Source organism: Podarcis cretensis (genome assembly GCF_951804945.1).
Source record: "Podarcis cretensis genome assembly, chromosome: 6".
Taxonomy (NCBI): domain Eukaryota; kingdom Metazoa; phylum Chordata; class Lepidosauria; order Squamata; family Lacertidae; genus Podarcis; species Podarcis cretensis.
In genome coordinates this window covers 35,569,752-35,593,922 of record NC_137175.1, presented here as the reverse complement: position 1 = coordinate 35,593,922, position 24,171 = coordinate 35,569,752, and the positions used below count along the sequence as shown (strand labels likewise).

The following is a 24,171-nucleotide window of genomic DNA, read 5'->3' as shown; positions in this document are numbered from 1 at the left end:
GTGATTAAGATTTCTTTAATCTGACGACTGCTCTATTGCCACTTAGAACCAGTACTGGAATTAAGAGCCCAAAGCACCACCAGGCCAAATCTATCTGCTACAGACACAAAGTTCACACATTTTATAGCAGAAATACTTGAGGACTGTACACTACTTTAAATGCATCTGCTGTGTGAAAAAACAGCATAGGAACAGAAGAAGAGCCATACCTATGTTCTTTGTGTTCCAGTAACTGGCAGTCTCTGCATGTCAGTCTGTCACAAGTTTCACAGAAAAGTTTTAGCTGTTCTTGTTTGTGCACAGGACAGAAAACAGGACGCTGACCAGATGCTCCAACAGCCTCTGTGTTTAAAAAGAGAGAGACTTTTTGTATTTTAATGTAAAGATTAAGTCAGTCTACAGACTGAAACTGGCAGAAGTGCGTCCAGAGCTCAAGGAGAGTCAATGCCATGGAAGAGTTCCCCATGCAGAGGCACAGACTGCTGACTAGGAACAGTATCAGGGCCCACCATTTCTGTCTTTCAGTTTCTTTGGAATGGGAAAGTGCTTTGTTCCACTTCTCATCTATTTTGGCTATTCACTTCTTTCTCAGCAAATACCCCTCCCCTCCAAAAAAGAACCAAACACTGTGTTACTTTTGCTGAACTTCTGCCTTCAGAACAAAATCCCTTCCCAGTTTCATTTAGGTCCTGCATTAAGGGAAGAATCCAGCAGCATTAACATCCACCTTTGGCAGTTGCCTTGCAAGACATTAAAGGGGGTGTTGCTTTTGGTGAATGTTTCTGGCCTAGATCTCAACCAGAGGAAGGTATTAAGATGGTGGAACCACATCCCCATTATCCCACTAATTAAAACTATCCTGCCTCACTAACTACTGTCCTATTTTCCTACAATTATTTATCTCTAACCTCTGAGAGAATCTCACTTGCTCCAACTACCTTATGTCTCCAGCTACTCCAACCAACTCTTTTCTCAGCCTTCAACAAACTGCCTTCCACTTCCTACAGTTCATTGAAACTGCCTTAGTCAAAACCACCCATTTCTAGATCCAAATAAACATAATAATGTTACTTTTCTTACTTTCATCTTAAAACACTCTTATATTTATTAATTTATATGCCACTATAAAGCGGCATCAAAAAGTAGGCCTCTGCCCTGTGGAACATGTAATCAAGTATTTGACACACTGTCTCTGCTGGAGGAAATGTTAGAAGAGGGAGAAGAGAGGAGAAGGAGGCAAGTGTAAATTGGAAGAGTATGGATTCCGTTCAGTTACATATACTTCAGCTTAGCTTCAGTAATGGAAAAGGAATAAGATGTAAGCAAGCATAAACAACCTAGGTAAGTCTTCATCACTTATAAATGGTTAAACACAAGCATTGCACATAGTGAGTAGGTGTAGGATTGCAATAGCAGGGACAAAACTAATAGGGTGTATCCACTAACCCACCTACAACATCTGTCTTCTGACTAATAAACTGCCAGATATTACTCGTCTTCATATATTTTACTGATACTGCCAAATTACATTAAGAAAACAGACATGTGTGGACAGACTTTTTGTGAAAGTTTACTGCCAATGTTTAAATGTTTTTTATTAATGACTGGACCGTTATTGTACTTCAGAAATATCCAAGAATTGTTTAGTTTTCCGATGGGAAACTATGGCTCTAGCATCAGAAAAGGGACAGCAGAAGGTAGCTAGGTAATGAACTTAGCAGCAAGGGTGTCAGAATTGTACCATGGGCTACATAACAACAGCAACTGAGCTGCCCAATTGAAAAGGACTGAGCCATGTATGAAATTAAGTATTTTGTGTTATTTGCTTTCCAATGAAGTCACAAACTGAGTAGATGCAATTCAACAGCCTCTCTCTGTTCCAAAACACAAAAATGACATGGATTTTCAGTATCCTAGGCTATCTATAGAGTCAGAGCTATTCTTGACAGGCATGTATTAAGTTAGAAACGGAAATTTCACCTGAAGAGACATCTTCTTTCTTTCTAATCATATGATCCTTAGTAAATTTAACTCGTTGATGAGCTTCTATGCAGGTTTTGCACAGCCATTCTCCACATTCCACACAGAAACCAACAGCACTAGAATTATCTTCACAGCTGGTGCACACCTAAAAGCCGGGGGAGGGGAATATTTTCAAATGCTGAAGCTTTGACACGTCAATCCAAAAATTACCAAAATATTTTATCTTACACAAGACAAAACTCAAATCACATTGCAAGGAGAAAAGAGTAGAAGTGTCATACCTGTTCTGATTTCTCATCAGAGCTGCTGGGTGCTTCAGATGTGTCTTTGACAAAGTAGTTATCTACCAAATCTATTTGCCTGCATTCCTGGCGACAGACTGGACACCTGATCACACCAACTGCAACAAAAAAAGGGTACTTCTTACACTTTACTGGATTGCCATAACTTGATTTTTAAAATCATCATAATATTTGTAATTAAAATACAAATTCTTCTTCCAAACCTATTAAGGATAATATGTCCAAGGACAATGCATAAGAGCACTTTCAGCTCCAGTGGGCCAGATAACCTGGGAGCTAACACACTAACAGTGCTCCATAAAGTTTCAGAATGGTTGGTTTTTATTACGCCATACTTCATCAGTTCTCAGGGATATTGCACTTTATGAAACTAAATAAATAGCAGCACAACAAATACAGGTTGGTATTTGTTTTTGATCCTTTCCACTTAGAGGGTTGGATCCAGACCAAGTTAAATGAAATTAAAATTACGTAATAACTTTGATTTCAGTAGGCCCTAATTTAAGTTACACTTAAATCAGTGGAAGCCAAGGACAACTAACTTAATATGGATCTATCCCATTGTTTCCTCAAAACAGAACAAAACAAAACAAAACAACGAGCAGTAAGGCATGAACAAATACTGGTTGATGTTTGCAGCTTGCTTGGTGGGAAGCAAACTATGAGCCCAGGTTCAGACAACAGGATAAGCCCAAATCTGGCTTGTTTCACTCATGATGCAGCAAGGCCAACAAGGAATGGAATAAGAACTTTTCAGCACACTGAACATCATGCACATTCATGTTAAATCAAAGTGTGTGTTTAACTTTAGTTTAATATGACATGAGAACTGAGTCAGAGTCTATGGTCTCATTCACATGTACTGAGAAGTCGAACCATGGCTTGGCATGAATGTATGAACATGATAGTTCCTGAGGACAATAGCGCAGGCACTTTGCTCCTCCCTGGGCATTTTAGCTCTGCACAGCAGTGCCACATGAACCCATAATCATAGTTAAGGTATCTCCTTGCAAACTATGACCTGTAACTATAGGAAAAACCTTGGCTACTGGTCATGGATAAGCAGGAGAGATCTTAACCATAATCTCAAATTTGGATGACATGCAAAGCCAAACCTAGGCTTAGGTGCCATGCTGTGCTGAGACAAGGAGCAGCAAAGCGGCTGCAATCTCCCCAGAAGCCAGCAACTAAGCCATTAAGTGCAAAGTTCTATGTACAAGAACAGCTCATCACCTCTGAGGAAACACTTGTCTCAATATGTCCAGCACCTTTCTGGGCCTCAGAAGGCTGCCTTTGAGGAGGATCAAAATGCGTCTTTCTAGGAGCTAGCAGGTTCACATTGTCACAGTAAATCATTATCTGGCTGACCACGATACAAGAACCAGATCTATGTCACATTACTAAAATAGCAATCACAATCAAATTTATGCCTTTTGATAAAAGACAGCACTCATCAGTAGCATTTAAATATGAAAGAACAGGAGTTTGACATTTAATGAATGTTTGTACTATTACTAATATGCTATTAGTTTGAGCTTTCTTCTGCTCCATTTTCAATAACGTTTGAGAATACAAGTAAAACAGTCCCTAAGCAAGGACTCTACATTTGCAAAATGGATATGTGCCAACAGATACTGTTCTGCCTTATGCAAACACATTCTGGGCAGAGCTTAAATCTGAAGAGGTTTTCTCATCAGTGTTCAAAATTCCCCAGGCACAAATCGTGTTTTGTGACTAGTGCGGGTTCAACTGCGGCCATGTGGAAATCTCTGAATGCCAGGCTGCATTGCAGGGGGGTTAGACCAGACGACCCTCATGGGTCCTTCCATCTTGACATTCTATGATTCTATGATTTCCTGTGCTACTTTCTTGACAGCCAGAGGATCTTAGTGGCCAAAGGGAGGTAGAAGAATTGTGGTGCACTTAGCATGGAATATAGTAAGTTTTCCAACAGTCCTCTGCTAGCCAAATGTTGCTGCATTTCTTGAGGATACAGTCTTCTCCTATTTCAAAATTAGAGCTGTTAATTAGAGTATTAAAGGTCGAAGTTAGGTTGATGCATTAATTGTGCATCTGTCAGGGACTCAGCGGGAGCGCAGGGAGGAGAGGAGATGGAAAGCGAGGGGGAGCAATCCGAGGGCAGCGTAGGAGAATATGACAGCAGCCCGATAGATTCCATGAGCCTCTCCAGCGAATCGGAAGATTCACAGAAGGGGGCGCCGATGGGCAGGGCAAGGGGCGACCCAAGGGGGACACCCCAGAAGCAAGGGGCCAGCGGGGACTCCCAGAGCAGCAGTTGGAAATTAGGACCAGCTTCCCCACCAGAGCGTAGTGGGGGGGAGGAGTCCCAGGTGTCAGAGCCCACATATGCACCACCAGCGAGAGAAGATGAGTCAGGGTTGACCACGCCTCCATCGGAGAGCGAGTTAACGGTTAAGAGGAAAGTTGCAGGCTGGGCGCGCGCGCCAAGTTCAAAGGTACAGGCGAGCGGCACAGAAGGTAGCCCGGATAGGGAACCAGGTCCTAAAGCCCGCCGGAAGGAGGGGCAAGAATCGTCAGGGTCAGCGTCAGAGGAGTCCAGGAAGGATGAGACCCTAGCGGGCAGGAGGGCCCAGAGGAGAAAGGAACTTAGGAAGAGGTGGAGCAAAGCGAGAGTCTTAAACTGGTGTGGAGGGGGAGGAGACTCAGACAGGACTTCGCCGGTCTAAGGTCGGGACGTAGAGCTGCACGTTGCGGCTTTAAAATGGAGACTGAATCTTAATAAAGACTTTTGTACATAACTACAGCCTAGCGTTGGTCCTCTGTGAGCTGGGACCTGGAGGCAGCTCTGACAGCATCTAAAAAACAAAACTATTTCCATAATTAACCCCTGTGGAAGATCACAAGGAGGTCAGAGGAGCCAAGTGACAACTCAAAAACATTTTGTGTAATTAATCTTCCAATTGTTAAAAAACCTACAGCAAACTACAGCAAATTGAAGAGATATCAAGAGCATTGTTGGATAAAAGCTAAGCTATAAATGGAACAATTAAATACAAATAATTATGTGGTACCAGCCAATACTATAAAACTGGTAAAGCAACCTTTTTTTAATTGGACAAACTTTTTGCTGGCACAGAAACAGGCAAGCTTTCAAGTTACATTAAAAAAAAAAAACTCACCAGGCCAAAATAAAAATAAAAATGGAAAGCCTATTGTAAGGGTTTCTAAGGGGTTGCTCGTGCGTAAGCAGGTACCTATCTCCCTGGCTGGGTGCAAACACCTGGCTGGGCTGCCAAAGTGAACCTCATCTGTCCGGACCGCCACTCACCCGTGGCTGACTCAGTCGCTGGCAGAATCCGTGAGTGGGCGTTTCTTAAACTTCTTCCAGCAAAGAAGCTCTTTGACGCCTAGTCTCCGCCTACCCTCTCTGCGCAAAAGCCTTCTGTGCAGGGAGGGCGTGGGCAACGGAGGACCCCTACTCTTCCCGCTGGTCCCAGGCAAGGAGTCATGGGACTGCCTCGCCACTTCCCCCACCTGCCCCCCTTCTCCACTGGTGCTACGCTGATTCTCTTCCCCAGAAGATGGGCTGCTTCTCCCGATCCCTGGACGCTCTCTGGAATCCCTCTGGCTTTTGCGCTCTCCCTCCACTACTGATGGCAGTTCCCTGACACCTATGCTCCATGTATCGGTCAAATACATAGAACAGATTTAGTACCAGTCTGAATATTTGCTTATTTTTGTACAATCTTATCTGAGTGTACTTAGGTAGGGAAAACCAGGAAGTGATGAATGAAATGTGGAGCAGCCAAAGCACACTGCTAGATTTTTCCCAGCTGAAGAACATAAAAGAAGCCCTGTCTATTATACCAATATGATTCTTCCTACAGCAACCAAACTGGTAGCTTCACAAAGCTCACAAGAAGGACATAAACAAAATACACCTCCCACACCTTTGCTCCCCAGCATTTCATAATTGAACATGGAGGTTCCTTAGACCCACCAGGCCTATGCTCCATGTATCGGTCAAATCCCTTTAAAAAGTTGTCTATGAGCCATTACCACATATTATTGTAGATACAAATTCCAGAAATTATGCACTGTCAATTTTTTTGTAAAATTTATACACCGCTTGATTGTAAAAAAAAACAACAACTGAAAGTTGTCCTCTCTCATTACTGAATTGCCTGAAGCTCCAGTATTGAGAGGGAGAAACTATTGTGTCTCGCCACTTCTCTCACATGATGCATAATTTTATAAGCATCTTTCAACAAAAAAAAGTATGCTATGGTTGCACTGCTAGGAGTGAGGGACAGAAGCATAGGGGCATGTGTTTTCAAAATAAGTCATTATTTTATTTAATCTATTTATATACCACCCTTCAGTTCAAGGCTACTACAATGGAGACAAAGAGAACTGACTTGATATATCAAAAGCAAGACAAGCAACATGCCCTTCAGAGCATGGCAAAAGAAGTTAGTCTTGTTTTAGGGCTGCCATATGTCTGGAATTTCTTGAACAAAGCCGGGATCCATCTGTCAAAAATGATGTCTGACGGAATTTTCGAAAAGCAGTTAAAATGTTCAGGGAAACACAGGCATTTGGCAGTCCATATCAGAAGTTTTTATTTTTTTCGCAAGTAGCTTAAAAACTTATTTTTAAAAAAAAAAAAAAACATTTTTGCAAAGCTCAACAACTTTGCAAAAAAGAAAAAAAAAAAAAAAGCTCAATAATTTTTGTGTCCTGATATATGGCAACCCTATCTTGTTTTCTCTGATCTGCACTTCGTCCTATGATGCCTTTTAGAAATATATTGCTTGAGCTAGGAAAAGCCAGCACAAGTGAATCTTAAAGTTCTTACACACAACTTACAGCTTTGTTGGGCTTCTCGGGAACCTACCAATTCATGAGAAAATAGTTCCTAGTCTTCTTGGTTGCAAAACTGGCTGAGCTCCACAAATCCAGTTGCCAGCACCCATTCCCACTTCCCCATAAACTACCAAGGTATCTTGCAAGAGAAATCCCTCACATCATGCTGAGGTTTTGACAGAAGCAGTGACTGAGGCTTGCACTGCTTCTGTTCTACTTTCAGCAAAATTCCTGCCCAAAGTGAGATAAGATCCACCCACTTCCCCATCATCATTGGGCAGCAGACTGTTGGGGAAAATATTTTCCATCACTTTGTGCTCTGCCTTGAAGACTGAAAGAACTGACAGGAGTCCTCCTTGCTATTTCCCCAGTGCATAATGTGAAGTGGAAGTCAAGTCTCTTTGCAACCAACAGTGGGGAAAGGAAAAGCACTAAAGAGGCATAAACATCTTTCAATTTTTGTAGTGACAGATAAGATCCACCCCACCCTCAAATCCTCTTGTGTATTGCTGCTGCTGCTGCTGCTAGAAGTACTGGTGTCTATCAATGAGACTTTCTGAAACGGTTCTTTGAAGACTGGGAATAGAGAATATGCTAAGGCATGCATAACTGTGCAATCCTAGCCATGTCTACACAGAAGTCAGTCCTACTGAATGCATGGGATTTTAGGTTAAAGAATTTAGAACATATGGAAGTGGGTAAGGAATTTTTTAATGGAAGAAAGGCAATATATACAGAGCAGAAAGCAAAGTTGATAGTAAACAATATTATGACAGAAGATATAAAAATAAACAAAGGTACAAGACAGGGATGCCCGTTATCGCCACTATTATTCATCTTGGTTCTGGAAGTTTTGTTAAAGTCAATAAGGAAAAATGAAGAAATAAAAGGGGTGACTGTGGGTAAAAATGAATATAAAGTTAATGCGTTTGCAGATGATCTGGTAATAACAGTGGAGGAACCACTGGGAAGTGTTAAAAGAATACTAGAAGAATAGATCAATTCGGTCAAGTTGCAGGGTTTTATTTAAACAAAAAGAAGAGAAAAATTATTGCGAAAAATATGAAACAAGAATCAATAGAGGTAATGCAACAACAAACTGGAATAGAGGTGGTGAACAAAGTGATATATTTAGGAATTTGGTTAACCCCCAGAAATATAGATTTGTTTCAAAATAATTATATACCTGTGTGGAATGGTATAAAAAGGGATTTGGAGGTGTGGGGAAGTTTGAAGTTATCCTTTTGGGGCAGAATATCAACGATAAAGATGAGCCTGCTACCAAAGATGTTATTTTTATTTCAATCACTCCCGATAGTCAAGGGGACATTAATATTTAAAGAATGGCAAAAGATAATATCAAGGTATATCTGGCAGGGTAAGAAGCCAAGGATTCAGTTTAAGTTACTAACAGATGCGAAGGAAAGAGGTGGCTTCGCCCTGCCAGATTTGAAACTATATTATGAAGCATCTTGTTTATGCTGGTTAAAGGAGTGGATTAAATTAGAAAATGGAGAATTGTTGGATCTGGAAGGGTTTGATAATAGATTTGGTTGGCACGCCTATATATGGTATGAAAAGAAGAAAATTCATAAAGGGTTTGAAAACCACATCTTCCTAAGGTCATTAATAAATGTATGGGACAGGTATAAACATTTGTTGGAATTTAAACTCCCCCACTGGATTTCACCCTTAGAAGTGATGAGCGTAAAAAAGATCAATATGAGGGGGAGGTGGATAACATATGGAGAATTGACAGTTAAAGAACGGGGGAAATGGAAAATGAAACCCTATGAAGAAGTAAAAGAATTTGTCTATGATTGGTTGCATTACTATCAGGTCTGTGAAATGTTTAAAAAAGATTGTAAAATGTATGGATATGGAGAAAAAGAATCAAAATTTCAACTAGAGATATTGAATAATGAGTATAAAAAATTGTCTAAAATGTATAAAATGTTGCTGGAGTGGTATACAAAAGATGAAGAGGTTAAATCGGTAATGATACATTGGGCCAGAGATTTTGGTTATAATATACAATATGATGAATGGTCAAAATTATGGAATGAAAGACTAAAATTTACGGCATGTACTGCGTTAAAGGAAAATGTGATGAAAATGGTATATAGATGGTATATAACGCCAGTAAAACTAGCTAAAATGTACAAAACATGTAATAAGTGTTGGAAATGTAAAGAAAAAGAAAGGACATTCTATCATATGTGGTGGGAGTGTAAAAAGGTGAGTGGCTTCTGGGAAATGATATATAATGAATTGAAAAAGATGCTGAAATATACGTTTATTAAGAAACCGGAGGCCTTCCTATTGGGATTGGTAGGAAATGAGATAAGTAAGAAAGACTGTAAACTTTTTCAATACGCAGTTATAGCAGCGAGAATACTTCTGGCCCAAAAATGGAAACAGGAAGAGTTACCGACGGTGGAAGAATGGAGACTGAAATTGACTGATTATGCAGAATTGGACAAACTAACAGGGAAGATTCGGTATCAACGAGACCAAAAGTTCATCGAGGACTGGGGAAGATTCACAGATTATCTGAAAGGCATATGTGATGAACAGATAACGTTTGTTGGTTTTCAAGAGACTCTGTGAAAAACAGAGAAATATTGTTAAAAAGAAAATAAGAGGAAGGAAGGAGATATTTAAAGGCAATACTAAGTTAAGAAATGCGTTAATAATATCGATGCAAACGAAAGATCGGCAGAGGAGCTGAGGGAAGTAAAAAAAAAGATATGAATGTGTGATAAAATGTGAATTGATTGTATAAAAATGGGGGTTTTTTGGTTTTTTGTTTTCTTTTGTGGAAAATGAATAAAATATTATTAACGAGGAAAAGAAAAAAAAAGACAGTGCCCAAAAGGAAACACAAACCCTGGGTAAGTGTCTGGAACTCCTGGAATCTCACAACACTTGGAGATTGGGATGGCACGCAACCATATTATAGTGGGCAGAGAGTGGGCCCTTAAATAAGAAATTAATAAAAACTATTGTTAGGAGGACAAAAGCAAACGGAAGAATTCAACATCACACTATTACAAATGTTACATCTGCATAAGCCCATCTGTTTGCCAGATGGAGCAATCCCCTCTCTCCTTCCCTCCCCACCATGTGCTATTCTGTGGGTTTCCCTGACCTGCCCACAGCCGGAGGGGGTGCACAGGGGGAGCAGAGGGGAGAAATCCCCATTGTGCAGGGCTTCTGATGATAGGGATTGTTCAGTGAATCCCACCCAAAGTATTGTTGCACCTTAAATATATTGTAGCATTATCTCATGGAATAAGATATTTCCTCTACAGGAACCACATGTGCAATATTTATTGTTTACTCCAACATAAATATGGCTAAGCCTACATGGTGTTAAACACCATTTAAACAATAATTTATAAAAGATGAAAACTGTGTTTGCCTTGTATGATACAGAGGCAAAATGTGTTTCACACACCTTGAGATTCTTTTTTACAAGTTTTCATTATAAAATGACATAAGCTTTCATAGATGCCAACCCACCTCTGATGCAGTTGGAAATTGTAGAAGGCATTCTACCATTCTAAAATTCTTATGCAGAATCTTTAGAGTGTGCAATGAATTAATTGCTGTTAAGTCCTCAACTAATGCAGTCAAATTTCTGTACAATGGTACCTTGGGTTAAGTGCTTAATTCGTTCCGGAGATCCGTTCTTAACCTGAAACTGTTCTTAACCTGAAGCACCACTTTAGCTAATGGGGCCTCCCGCTGTTGCCACGCGGCCACCGCGTGATTTCTGTTCTCATCCTGAAGCAAAGTTCTTAACCCAAGGTACTATTTCTATATTAGCGGTGTCTGTAACCTGAAGCATATGTAACCTGAAGCGTATGTAACCCAAGGTACCACTGTACAAAGGAAACAACTAGCCACTCAGATTCATGTGAATGCAAGGAAGCATTAAGGAGGAAGAAGAAAGCAGAAGGAATAGCTGAACTGAAAAGGAGAAATGTCAGAGGTGTTGCTGCATATTCTGGCCCTTCCCTGTCATACACCCCAACTCTTACCATCATATCAAGTCCTCCTTCTAAGCCAGGAAGCCTTTCCTGATCAACTCCAAGGCAACAACTTGTTTTACTCTTTTAATAGTACCTCAAGCTTCATCCAGTCACTACTTTTTGGAAGACTTCCTTTAGGTTACTTCTGTAACATGTTCCTTTATAAAAGTTAGCCAACATACATCAGAAAAAAATAACATTGCATACATGGTTTTAGAAACCATCTTCCATAAGTTATTAGTTTTCTTACATGTTTACTATACAATGTATAAAATCTTATTTGACTGCATTTTGTCATTGTCACTATCATTTTGCATTCTAAAGTATTACAGATCTTATGTGGCTTTCGAGCTGCAGTGTACCACTGTGAAACTTATCTTAAAAAATATCACTATTGCATGATAATTCTCAAAACTCTGAACCCAAACAGCTTTTCCTAACTATCTTTGACAGTTCTTTTGTGGCTCTTTCTACCATCATTTCCCAGATCAGTGGTGTGTGTGCCATGTGCAGACATGATGGGCAGCAAAACTGGGGCAAGTAATCTAATAATGAAGAAGATGCCCTAGCTGTACAACAAAATTGTGCCAGCCACATGTCTATTAGTGAAGAGACAGTGTGGAGGCTTCAGAAACAAAGGAGAGACCTCATGCAGGTTCATGTGGAAGGAGGTGCCTCCTTAGGAGTTAGTCCACCTCAAAAGGTTGCTGCAATGATAAAATAGGCCAGGGGACAACCTCCCTCCCTTGAACTTGTTATACTAAAAGGATTATTTCACTACATGTAGCCTTGGGCTTAATGTTTAGCCTTAGATGTAATTGGGAGATGTCTATCTCTGAGTATGTGACCTCATTATTAAGGAACATTGTGCACAGATCTGGTATGAGTGTTTCTGCTCTGATGAACATATTCCTTGAGTCCCAAAACTTCTTTCAGAAGAAATATTGTGTTCTCATCCCCACTCCCCGTCATTTAATGACTCTTTCCCTAGTCATTTCCACTTTGGTATTTTTCACTGAGTCCAAACATTCTGGTAGATGAAAGGAATGCTCTCCTGAAGCACTTTTGAACAGAGACAATCCTGATATATCCTAAAGTGGAGGTATGCCTCCATAGATGCTATGCAGCCACTTCTTTAAAGCAGACCATTTGTGTACAGCATGTTTTTTTTAAAATAATAATAATAATAATTGACACACCTATGAAGCACTGAGTTTGTTATAGGTTTTAATGATAGCATAACAATAGCAAGAGTTCAGATTAATCCCAGGAGAAATTGTAATTATGTTTATAACATTTAGTTCTTAGCAAGGCTGCCAATTAGTTACTACTCACATTTCTTACATAACAGCAACTGTGCTATGAAGCTGCAACTATCATCTTAGTCAACTATAAAGTTCACTGAGTGATCTTGGGCAAGTCACTATTTCTCATTCAAGCATTTGTCACAAGTTGTGGTGAAGATACAATACAACAGCGCCCAACCATTGTTCGAAATTAGCCTGACTATAGACCACTTAGGACCAAATAAAGATGCCCAGGTGCCAGGATGGTGTCTGACATCTCCACATCTGGAGGTGTATGCCTGTGGATCATTGGATCTTGACTGTTTTCACACACTAATACCACATTCTGTAGAATTCTATCAGTTATATTTTATCTGCACAATCAGAATGAATTTCAGGAACCAAAATGCTTTTTCTGTGCAGCCTGAGCAGGAGCAGCGAAAAACATTATAGTCAACTGTTGTCACTTGTCTTCACTTACCCCACTGTCCTGCTTACACTGGTGAAGAATATTCTTAGGTTATGAATGGTCTGTGTCACCATTAAGAAAAAGAGCTGGAGTAGACAAATATATATGTGAACTGTCCCTGGATAAAGTGACTCAAAGTTCTTAACCTTGCTCAAGGTTGTCATACAACTAGCCAGATGTTTAACCAAGAATCAATCACAGTCAGTCTATCATTCAAAAAAATAAGACTTTATAGTCTTGCCCCCAAATGACAACTAAACATTTTGTTTTGATTGTAATCTTGGTTTAAGGAGTCATTTGGTGCCTAGCTTATAAATCTGAGTTTCTAATACTGCCCCCAGTACACCATGCCCCTCAAGCTCCTTGGAGAGCGATAAAAATTAAAATTAAAAAATAGACAAATGTTAAATAGGAAGGTAGTTGGTGGAATTTAGTATTACTGCAATATTGGACATGAGTATTAGGCATCTTTGGGAGCCAAGCATGGCTGAAAAGTCGGGTATCTACAGTAAATAAAATTATTAGAGTTTACCACTGGCCCTATCCATCTCATAAGAAATTGATTCAGTCTCTCCCATAAATTCCAGGCTCATGTCTTTGACACCACAGTTCTATTGATTGACTGATTGACTGACTGGATTTGATTTGATTTGATTTGATTTATATAATGCCCTTCATCAAAAGATATTTTGCCTATAGTTTTTGAGTGCTTCTAAAGCGTAAGGAGCAAAGGAATAGTCAACATGACTGCCAGGTTTGGACCTTTAGATCACCTATACAGTTTTACTTGGAAGTAAGCCTTACTGAGCTCAATGGGGGCAACTCCCAGGTAGAGGGGAGCAATTTTGAATTAGCTGCAATCCTATACCCACATTGAGAACATACATTTGATTGTTTGTTTGGTTTGCAAGTCAGAGCAGAAAACAAACAAAAGCTGCAGTATTGTGGGATAGGAAAGGATGGAATCTTTTTTTAAAAAAAATAAAAAAACCTAAAAACTAAACATACCTCATCCATTTAGTTCTTCCTTCTTTAACCATCTAACCACAGAAGGACTATTTTTATACTCATTACTAGTAAGGATGAGATTAACAGTACAATCTTGTACACATCTGCTCAGCAGTCAATGGAATGTATTCCCAGGTAAATTTGTACAGGACTAGATCCTAAAGAAATATAACAGGGTTGATTTAATTCATAGTATGTGTAGGAATGTGAGGTAGTATAACTTTGTGTGATCTGGCAATTTGAGGAGATTTATTTGCAAGGCAGGATTAAGCACATGAGATATTTTATCACATAATGCCATTACATTATCCTGGTAACCAGTAACTGCAAAAAGGTGGCTTAATGAAACCATAGGAAGATAATTTTTTGTATGCAATGAACAAAAGGAAGAACAATTGCATTATTCTTTGTATTAGTTTCAAAATGTGATAGCTACATGTGGGTTAGAAATCTTTTCCCGAATAGACTATATGGAGATGGCAGAAATGACTGGCAGAATCCGAGACCTGGGAGAAGAGTCGGTGGAAGAGGACTGGAAGAAGTTTAAAGATTATTTGCAGAAACACTGCAAAATTTATGAATGTTATAATGATGTTAGATTTTAAAATAATAAGGCACTAGTGACAAAGTTAAAGGAGTATGCATAGATGAATTTAAAAAAAGGGTGAAAGACTAGAGTTATATTATGTCAAACGTAAATAATATGGTATAAGTGACTAAGTTATAAGGAATAGGTAAGAATGAACTAAAAAGAGAAGAAGGATTGGAGACATAATAGGTTGAACTATATATTTGACAATGAGATTTGAAAGAGGGTAAGGATTTGCTGAATCTGATTGGGTAAATGGAAACACAAATGGGTAAATGGGAACACAAAAAAGGGAGATGTGAGGAAGTCAAGAAACAGAGTTAAATAAGTATAAAGCTAAAAGTTGGATTTTTTCTTTTTTATGTGTTTTATTATCGTTTTTTGATGATTTTTTGTTGACCTTTTTTGTTTTTTGTTTTTGTATTTTTGGCTATGTTTGTTTCTTCTTCTTTGTGGTATGTATTTATGTGTTTTTCTTGGTAAAACCATAATAAATATTTTATAAAAAAAAAGAAAAGAAATCTTTTCCCCCCAAAAAAGAAAAGAAATCTTTTCCCCAAACCTTCAATGTTAAGACTGAAAAAACCTTCACTTTATTGCATTCAGTCATTATAGGCAAAGCATGAATCAATGGATCATCTAGGTCCCTAACAGCAGTGCTATTTTTCTAGAAAAAGAGGTGCCAGAACTCTCCATGTGTGTGAAAAAGAGGTGCCGAAACTCCCTTGTTCTCTTAGAATGGAAATGGTGCTCACCTGAGAGATGGGAGTTCCCTCTGAAAAAAAGCCCTAACAGTCTGGTTTCTAGTTGTTTTGGAACTGAAACAGCCTTGGTCACCGTGATGACCTTTATCAGGAGAGAGAGAGGGAGTGAAAATCTGATGGTAGTCCTTTACTTCTCAGTGGCTTTTGACACCATTGGGCATGGTGTTCTGCTGGAGAAACTTGAGGTGGAAGTTTGAGGCACTTGAATTATGCTGGTCCCACTCTTGCCTGCAGGGTCACTACCAGAGAGTAGCATTCGGATATTGTTGCTCAGCCCCATAGCTTTTGAACTGTGAGGACTTGCAAGGATCCATTCTGCCTCCTATGCTATTTAACATCTAAATTAAACTGCTTAGAGCTGTCATCTGCAGATTCTGAGCATGGTATCTTTGGTTTGGTGATGACACCCAGCTCCATTTCTCAATTCTATTGGAATCAGGAGACACTGTGAATGTGTTATACAGGTGTCTGGAGAAAGCTGTGGACTGGATGGAGGCCAATAAACTGAGCCTGAATCTTGTTAAGACAGAAGTGTCATGAGTAGGTGATGCCTGAGTCCAGAAGTTAGGTGTAGGACCTGTTCTGGGAGAAGTTGCACTCCTGTTGAAGAAACAAGTTTGTAGTCTGGGAGTACACCTGGATTCTAACTTGTCACTAGAGTCTTGTTTGGCTTCTGTGGTTATGAATGCTCATGCCCAGCTTTGTTGTGATTTGTTAACTACAGCTGTTTCTAGACCAGGATAGCTTGGTCTCAGTTTTCCATATGCTCTGGTGACCTCCCATCTGGACTATTGTAATGGACTGTATATGGGGTTGCCCTTGAAGATTTATAAAAGGTGCAGTTAGCACAGAATGTGGCTGCTAGGTTGTTAAAAGCGGTAGTCCAATGGGACCAAGTGTCACCAGTTCTGAAAGTGTCACCAGCTGCCAGTGAGCTGCTGGGTCCAAGTAACAGAGTTAGTGCTTATGTTGTATCAAGGCCTAAGCAGGTTAGAAGCCAAGTATCTAAAAGAGCTTGTTCCCCTGTATCAGCCATGTAAGATCCTATGATTGGGAGGTGAGGCCTTCGGCTACTACTTGTTCCTGCCTGGTTGGCACTGACCTGTGATAAAGTCTTTTCTGTTCTAGCCCACCATGGCGACTGAGGTGCATTTGCCTTCATTATTACTGACTTTCAGGAGGAAGTTTAAAACATTCCTGTTTCCCCAGATATTTGGTGGCTGAAAATATCTGTTCCTGTCAACCCTGAGATCATTGTTTGAATGTTTTGATTTTCATAACTTTTTAACTGATAAAAGTTGTTTTACTGTGATTTTTGCCATCCTGGGCTCCTTTAGGAAGAGCGGGTAAATTGAATAAAGAAAATCAATCCAGAACACAAACACAGAAGGCACCAGAAGAGAACTTTAGAAAAAAAAGGAGATGTAAAAAAAGTGTGAAAGTGATTACTTCTCCAGTTCTCACTTGATTTTCATGCCCTTTGCCAAGAAGAAAAGGCACAAGACTGACCACTACTCCTGCTGCTGTTCCCTATCTACTTGTGCCACTCTCAGCAGCCTTCACAGCACTGTGCTTTCTGCAACTGAGAACACACAGCAAGTCCCTCTAACTGTTGGCTGCAATCCTGCCCCAGCAGGCAAGGGTGAGAAGAAAACACAGTGAGGAATATAACAGCCAAATCCCCCTTGCTGTATTTCCCTTTGCCAAGCAGAGACAAAGGGGCTTTTACTTTGCTGGCTTCACCCCTTTTTCTCCTGGGGAGGAGGAGAGGTGAAAAGAGACAGCATAGTAGTACTAGTAGTAGTAATTTTATTTACTGCATTTTTCCGTCTATAAGACGGCACCATGTATAAGACGCCCCCCTATTTTGGGGGACTCAGATTTTAAAAAATGGGGAGAGATGTATCCATGTATAAGACGCCCCCTAATTTTTGACATTATTTTTAGGAAAAAACTTAGTATTATACACAGAAAAATATGATATATGCCGCCCATCTGACTGGGTTACCCCAGCCACTCTGGGCAATTTCCAACAATATATTAAAACACATAGCTGAAAACATATAGTTGCAAGGGAGGGAAAGGGAGATCTGAGCCATGGTGGACAACTGTACTCAAATACTTGTTTGCAAGTGAAGTGGCAGCAGAACTTTTTAATATATGTGTAAAATACAATAAGAACATTTCTGAAAACTATGTAACATCAAAAATTATGGCAGCTAGTTTTGCTAATTTATTACTTTTGACAACACCAAAAGTAGTTACCCCATCCAAAGAGACAAACTCCAGTTGTGAAACATGTAATATGCACAATAGGGCCCATGCATAAACACTGAATGCATTTTATTATTTCTACATAACTATGCTTAGAAGGACAACATAAACATGTTGCTTTAAGTACCACAATGAAAAGCTAATTATATAGAGCAGATCATATTCTGTGCACTACTTCCAGAATATTTCATTAAATGGCCTTAACTTACCAAACACCCTTACCAAGTAATACATGCCACATTGTGAAAAGCAAAGGGCTCTACAAGAGACATTGCCATGCTATGCCTTTATGGACTAACTATTTCACCATTCACACTACAGCTTGTTGCACCTGGAAGTGAGCAGTCACAGCTACAGAACTGTCTGCTTCTGGAGAAAGTCCAATTATAAAGCAGAACATGGCATCTTGCAAGCAGCACCCCAGTCCAATTAGACACACACAAAAACACGCAAAATATTTCAATCATTTTAGCCTTATTGTTTATCACTTCTATCAAGAATTTTTAAGCCCTTTAAGCCCTTGCTTAAATCTTTAAAATTCTACAAATCTGTTGTTAAATGCTGCAAAATCAGCCTCAAATTTATCCAATGAGAGCACTGAACCACAGACAGAACCAATAATTAGATAAGCCAATTCATTTTGAAGGATTACTACAGCTTTAATGACTAGCTTATACTAAACTTCTCCTGAAAAGTCCACAGATGCATGGCTCATTTGAATACTCTTATGAACAGAAGAACACACGGTGTGTTTATGCAGCAAACTTAACCAACAGCTTTCCAAAAATAAATGTGCTCCGTACCCAACTGAATTGGACAAGACCACCTTGACAAACTATTCATAAAATTCACTACACCTTGCACCAAGCCTCCTGCTACCCTAAATCTTTAATTGTCTGGAATGGATCTATCCATGTATCAAATTACTTTCATCACAGCAGATCCTGAGTTACACCAAAATATGCATCTTAGAAACAATAACATCCAAGTGCACAGAAAAGATGGTTTTACTTACTTACAGTGCTTTGTTTTTGTTATTTCAAATCTGCAAAGAATACACAGGGAAAATCTCCTGGACCTGTGTAATGGAGAACCAGAAGCACAAACTCATTACTCCCCAGATAGACACAGCAGGATAGCTTAAATGTTACTTGCCTTCCGTCAATCCAAAACTTGTGTGCCAATTGATAGGCATTCTCCTCCTAAAGTCACAGGTTGTAGGCTAAAGGTACAAAACCTAAGCCTTTACTAAAGAGACCTGAAATCTACTAGACTGACTTTTACAAGGAAGGGAATAACTCTACCCAGTGATACTGCACACTCTTTTGCACATATAATGTTCCAAATTCAATGTATGGCATCTCCACGTAGGACTGGGAAGGACTCTTTTACTAATTTTTTTTCTTTATGTCTATTTTAGAATTTTAATATCGATAAGGTTTAATTGACTTTCATCACTTTTCATATGCTGCTTGTCTATCCCAGGACAATCTGTGATTTGTTTTAAATATGGTTTGTGCAAAAAAAGCCAACTTCAAATTGTGGCTTATGATCCTGAGATTACTCAGAGTATAGTTAAAACCAATCACTGTTAACCTTGGTTCAGACATGACAAAAAAAAAACTGGTAGCGGTTGCTTCTAATGTCCTTGTGAAAATGCCAAATGCCTTAGAGATTTTTATTTTTAGGTGACTAATTAATTAATTAATGTTATCACATAATGGTTCACACAAAACAGACATCATCATAGTTCTAGTTACAGGTGTGTTGGTCTGCCATAGTCAAAACAAAATTAAAAAATGCCTTCCAGTAGCACCTTAGAGACCAACTAAGTTTGTTATCGGTATGAGCTTTCGTGTGCATGCACACTTCTTCAGCAGCATCATAGTTGAAGAGGCAGCCTCTCTCTCTCTCCCTCTCCCTCTCCCTCTCTCTCTCTCTCTCTCTCTCTCTCACACACACACACACACACACACACACACACACTCTTTCCAAGACTTTCACTTCATGGCAGGCCAGTTGCAAGAGTTATGAACAAACAGCTACACTTGCAGGACTATGTTAGCACTACCACCTTCTTCCTGATAGAGGCTCTGTCCCATTAATAGAACAAAAACTCAAAAACTGTGGCTTTCCCCGTCTCCATGCCAGAACAAATGATGACTTGAATTTATGCCTATTATATCAGTTGACGATACAAATATTCTTGTTTGGAAAAGAAAAAAGGCAACCTTCTATAGAAGGTTCTATATTTTAGTAAACACACTACTGCTTTCACTTTAATGACTCACTAAAGGCAGCCCTCCTCTACATTTGTCTATGTCAAGCATAGGCAAACTCAGCCCTCCAGATGTTTTGGGACTACAACTCCCATCATCCCTGACCACTGGTCCTGTTAGCTAGGGATGATGGGAGTTGTAGTCCCAAAACATTTGGAGGGCTGAGTTTGCCTATGCCCTACTTATTTGCAGGGACAAATGCTCCCCCCACCCTCATATACCGGTAAACATAAACTGGAACCGTGTTGAAACACAGTGCCTGTATTCAAACATAACACTAACTCATCATATACTACTACATAAGCAAGCAGGGCTATGCCCACGTCCTTCTCCCTTCCCATCTAGGGCAGCTACTTGGAGATCAGAAGCATTTGCCTTAGTTTTCAACTAACTGTGGTTTATGTTATGTACGAACTGGAACAAACAGATTAAGCATTTTAAGCATTTTTTTTTTCCAAAAAAGCCAACTTCAAACTATGGTTTACGACCCTGGGCTGCACAGACAAAACACAGTTAAAGGTAAATTTCCATTTACTTAAAGGCATAACAGAAGACAAGGAGGGAGAGGAACAACTCATGAACATAACACTAAACTTTGGTTTAACCTTTTATCTAACCAGGTCATTGTACTGCAATCTTCTCACGATCCAAGACTAGCACATTAAAGTATGCTATTTATTCACTTAGGTTATTTGTACACTGCCCTTCATAAAAGTTAAATCCAGGCTTGATAGTCTTGTAATATACAATGAATCCTGACCACATTGATTGAGATCTGAAAACTAACCACAGAAATATCAGCTTTCATTTTTTTGAAATTTCAAGCCTATATGGTCACAGAAAATGAACGTGTTAGATTTTTAAAAAGTCAAAATACATATACTGCTGGTGCAGTATAGCAGTTGAGTCCCCAGTTTAAATGTCCTCTCTGCCATGAATTCACTAATGTCCTTCAGCAGATCCCTTCTGCAGTATGGGTATAATACTGATTAACTTACAAGGGTGTTGTTGGAAGGATATCAGAGTGTTCAAAGTGCTACAAACACATTAATAGTGCTATATAAATAGTGAGTATTAGAACAGTGTCCATATGTAATATGTGCTACATTTATTTATAAAAAATTATACCACAGTCCATTTTGGCTCATTATTCTGGATAACTACGAAAATCTTAGATCAAGTCAAGCAAGCAGATTACTGAACAAGTAGATCATTTTATAAGCTGACAATAATTATTAGTTATTTCTCTGAAATAACTAACAAAATTGAAGTTGGAAAACACAATGGGATTGTGACCAGGCCTATTTAAAGTATATGCAGTTCACAGACACTGCTGGTAAAGACAGATTTACCGTATTCACTCAAGTCTAATGCATCATTGAATCTAATGTGCACCTCAATTTTCAGAAGCTTGAAACCAAAAAAAGTATTTGCTGACAAATGTAAATGTGCCATTGAATCTAATGCGCAACTTAATTTTCGCAATGTAATTTGACAAAAAAAGGTGAGCGTTAGATTCAAGTAAATACGGTAGATATGACAACTAAACACTACTAAGCATTTTCTTGTAAAAAAAGTGCATGAAAGCTGCATGTATACCGCCATACGTGATATTCATGTGTTAGAAAGCAACAACAGTTTCTAAGCACATATAGGCTGCCAAAAAAGAAGCATACACAATTGCCACCTGTGACCTATATAATAGTTCCAAACATTTTCTTATTGAGTATGCTTCAATGTAAGAAAGGCATCAACACTTACAGACCCCCAATCAAATAGGTCCCAACGAAACAAAAGCCACAAAAGACAATAAAATATCTGCTGCTTCATACCCACCCACTTTATGGAAATATATACTGGGCAAGTCACCTTTAACATCCACTTAACTTGCGTCTCCAAAAGCTGTAAAACCAAACATAACTACTGCACCATGCCCATATATTACATATTTGTATTACATAGTTCAGAGACTCTGGATTCAGAAAGACAGTGATTCAGTCCACACACACCCCTCAATTTAAGTTTCCCCCAGACTTTTTATCTTGAGCTGATGAGCAATGGCCCTATTTTCATTCCCACAGTCCCCCGTGTGGCTTCCCCCAGTGTGTGAATATTGAAAATAATGGTGGGTGTTGTTATGAGTTTATGGGTGCCAGACTCCTATAATCCATGAATCCAGCAAGTGTTAGAATTTAATCAACTCTTGGGGTGTTAAACTGAGGGCCGGACACATCCAATCCCTAGATCCAGCAATTGTTAACAGCTAATTAAGCCAACTACCTTCCTGTGCTGAGGAGATCTCCTGGATGGGTTATTAAGAAAACAAAGGATCAAGGGGCTCCTTGGAGATGGCAAATGGGTAGGGGCACCCACCAGCAAAATATAAAGCCAGAGTTTAGAGTAGAGAGGTGAGGAAATCAGTGATATGCTGGGGGAGAGAGTCAGAGAGCAATGTTTAATGCCTGCTTGAATCCAATACTGTGGTTATAGAGAAACAAGACCCTTTTGGGGTGTTCAATACTGTGAACCTGTCCATTGCATATATGTGTAAATAAACCATGTCACAAGACACCACAGTCTCCACTGTGCCTCATTTCCAAAAGGAAACACAAACATTGGGTGAGCACCTGCAACCCCTGGAATCTTGCACTGCTCAGAGATTGGGGTGGCGGACAATGATATATTGAAAACAGGTTCAGAAAAAGGGGCACCTAGCATTACTAAAGAGAAGTGATGTGAAGCAGAAAATTCTCCAAAACAGAAAAGTTTCCAACGCTTTATTTTTCTGCAGAACATTTAGTGTTTCAAAAGTTGATTAGTAATAACAAATGGATGCCAAATACACTATTAGGCAAACTTGGCATTCAATGCTTTTAGCTTTGTTTACTAAGTAAAACAAGCATTCTACATTAGATCTCAGGCATTTTAAAGTTCTGATTTAAGTTGCCATATGCAAATTCCCTTAATTTCAATTCTTTTCCAGAAAACCTACATCACAGCTAGAGAGAGAGATTGAGAACTGCTGCAAAACCTAGAGTAACACGAGGGCTGCATTCTCGAAGGAGAATGCATTATTACAAATGATAAATCCAGCCAAGTTTGACAAACCTTTCATCACATGCCATAAACTGTATTGCATAGAGTAGCAAGAGTACTATCTCCAGTTATTAATATTCTTACTTAACTGCTTTTAAAAGATTGGCTGGAGATCCTGATTTCTTTTCTGTACAACTGATTCAACATGTGCTCTCTCTACAGCTGACTGTCTAGAATTTAAGATACTGTACACATAACATTCTTCAGTGCATGGCCCTGATGCTGCGAACCCGCCGTCTCCCTGCTGTAAACCAACAAGTGCACCACAACATCTGCACGGAAAAAGGCCGTCTAGGGTAACTCCAGCATATCGGTCCTCGCTACTCAACATCACCTGCAACACATCGCTCCCTAATCTCTATTTCCCTGGACCTTCTTCCTTTAGCTCTACCCACCTTGCCCTTGCTTGCTTTCCGCCCCCTTTCCCCGCAGCCTCTCATGAGAAGCGGGCTTCTGGTCTTCACCCTCCACACCCCACACTCGCGACTCGAGCCAGAGCTGTCGCAGCTTAGTAACGGGGCGCCTAGCAACCTGGCCCGACTCCTCCAGCCGGGTCCACCCCAGGTAGCGGGGCATCTTCCCCAGCTGGACCTCCGCCCATGCCCGGAGCCTCCCCACTCACCCTGCTGGATGTCCCCGTTGGCGCCCCCGGGGACGGGCACGTTCAGCTGGCGCTCGGGCTCCGGCAGGCAGCGCCGGCAGAAAGAGTGCAGGCAGGGCAGCAGCTTCGGCTCGGCCTCCCGGCTCTGCAGGCTCTGCGCGCACACTGCGCAGGTGTCCAGCAGCGACAGCGGGCCCGGCGCGGCGCTGGAGAGGGCGGGGGGCGCGGGGCTGGGGCCCAGCGGAGCCAGCGGCACGGGGCCCGGCGCCGGGCCTACGCTCACCAACACGGGCGCCGCGGCCTCCGCCTCCCCGGGGCCCTTGTCTGCCGCCACCGCCGCCGCCACAGCCAGGACCACCGCGCCGGGACTCTCTCTCTCCTCGGGCGCGGCGGGGGCTGGAGGGGACGGGGACTCAACGGCCGCCGCGGCTGAGGTGACCACGGCCGCCGCGGCGGAGGTGACAGACTCGGTACCACCCCCGGCCTGCCCGGCCTCCCCAGCCCCCTCCCCGCCACCGCCGCCTCCTCCTCCTTTGTTTTCCGCCATATTTCCTCCTTTGAACCCGACTCCCCGCTTTGCTCACGCACAGGACCGCGCATGCGCCCGCAAGCACGCTAGCGGCCTGCGCGCGCGC

At 40.6% G+C, this 24,171-nt stretch overlaps 1 protein-coding gene across 7 annotated transcripts in view; it reads right to left on the bottom strand.

Annotated features, from left to right (window-relative positions):
* The window catches only part of TRIM33 (tripartite motif containing 33), a 56,719-nt gene extending 32,571 nt beyond the window's left edge, over positions 1-24,148 (bottom strand). For 3 of the 7 annotated variants that reach the window (XM_079978957.1, XM_079978958.1, XM_079978959.1), the window contains exons 1-4: positions 23,558-24,098; positions 2,265-2,383; positions 1,981-2,128; positions 210-342 (exon numbers count right to left, since the gene is read on the bottom strand). In XM_079978957.1, coding sequence (XP_079835083.1) covers positions 210-342; positions 1,981-2,128; positions 2,265-2,383; positions 23,558-24,083 — 926 coding nt within the window. In that variant the 5' untranslated portion in view covers positions 24,084-24,098. Of the gene's footprint in view, positions 1-209; positions 343-1,980; positions 2,129-2,264; positions 2,384-23,557 lie in introns of all 7 variants that reach the window. The other 4 variants (XM_079978953.1, XM_079978954.1, XM_079978956.1 and 1 more) reach the window with 3 other exon arrangements.
* Positions 24,149-24,171: the final 23 nt, after the last annotated feature.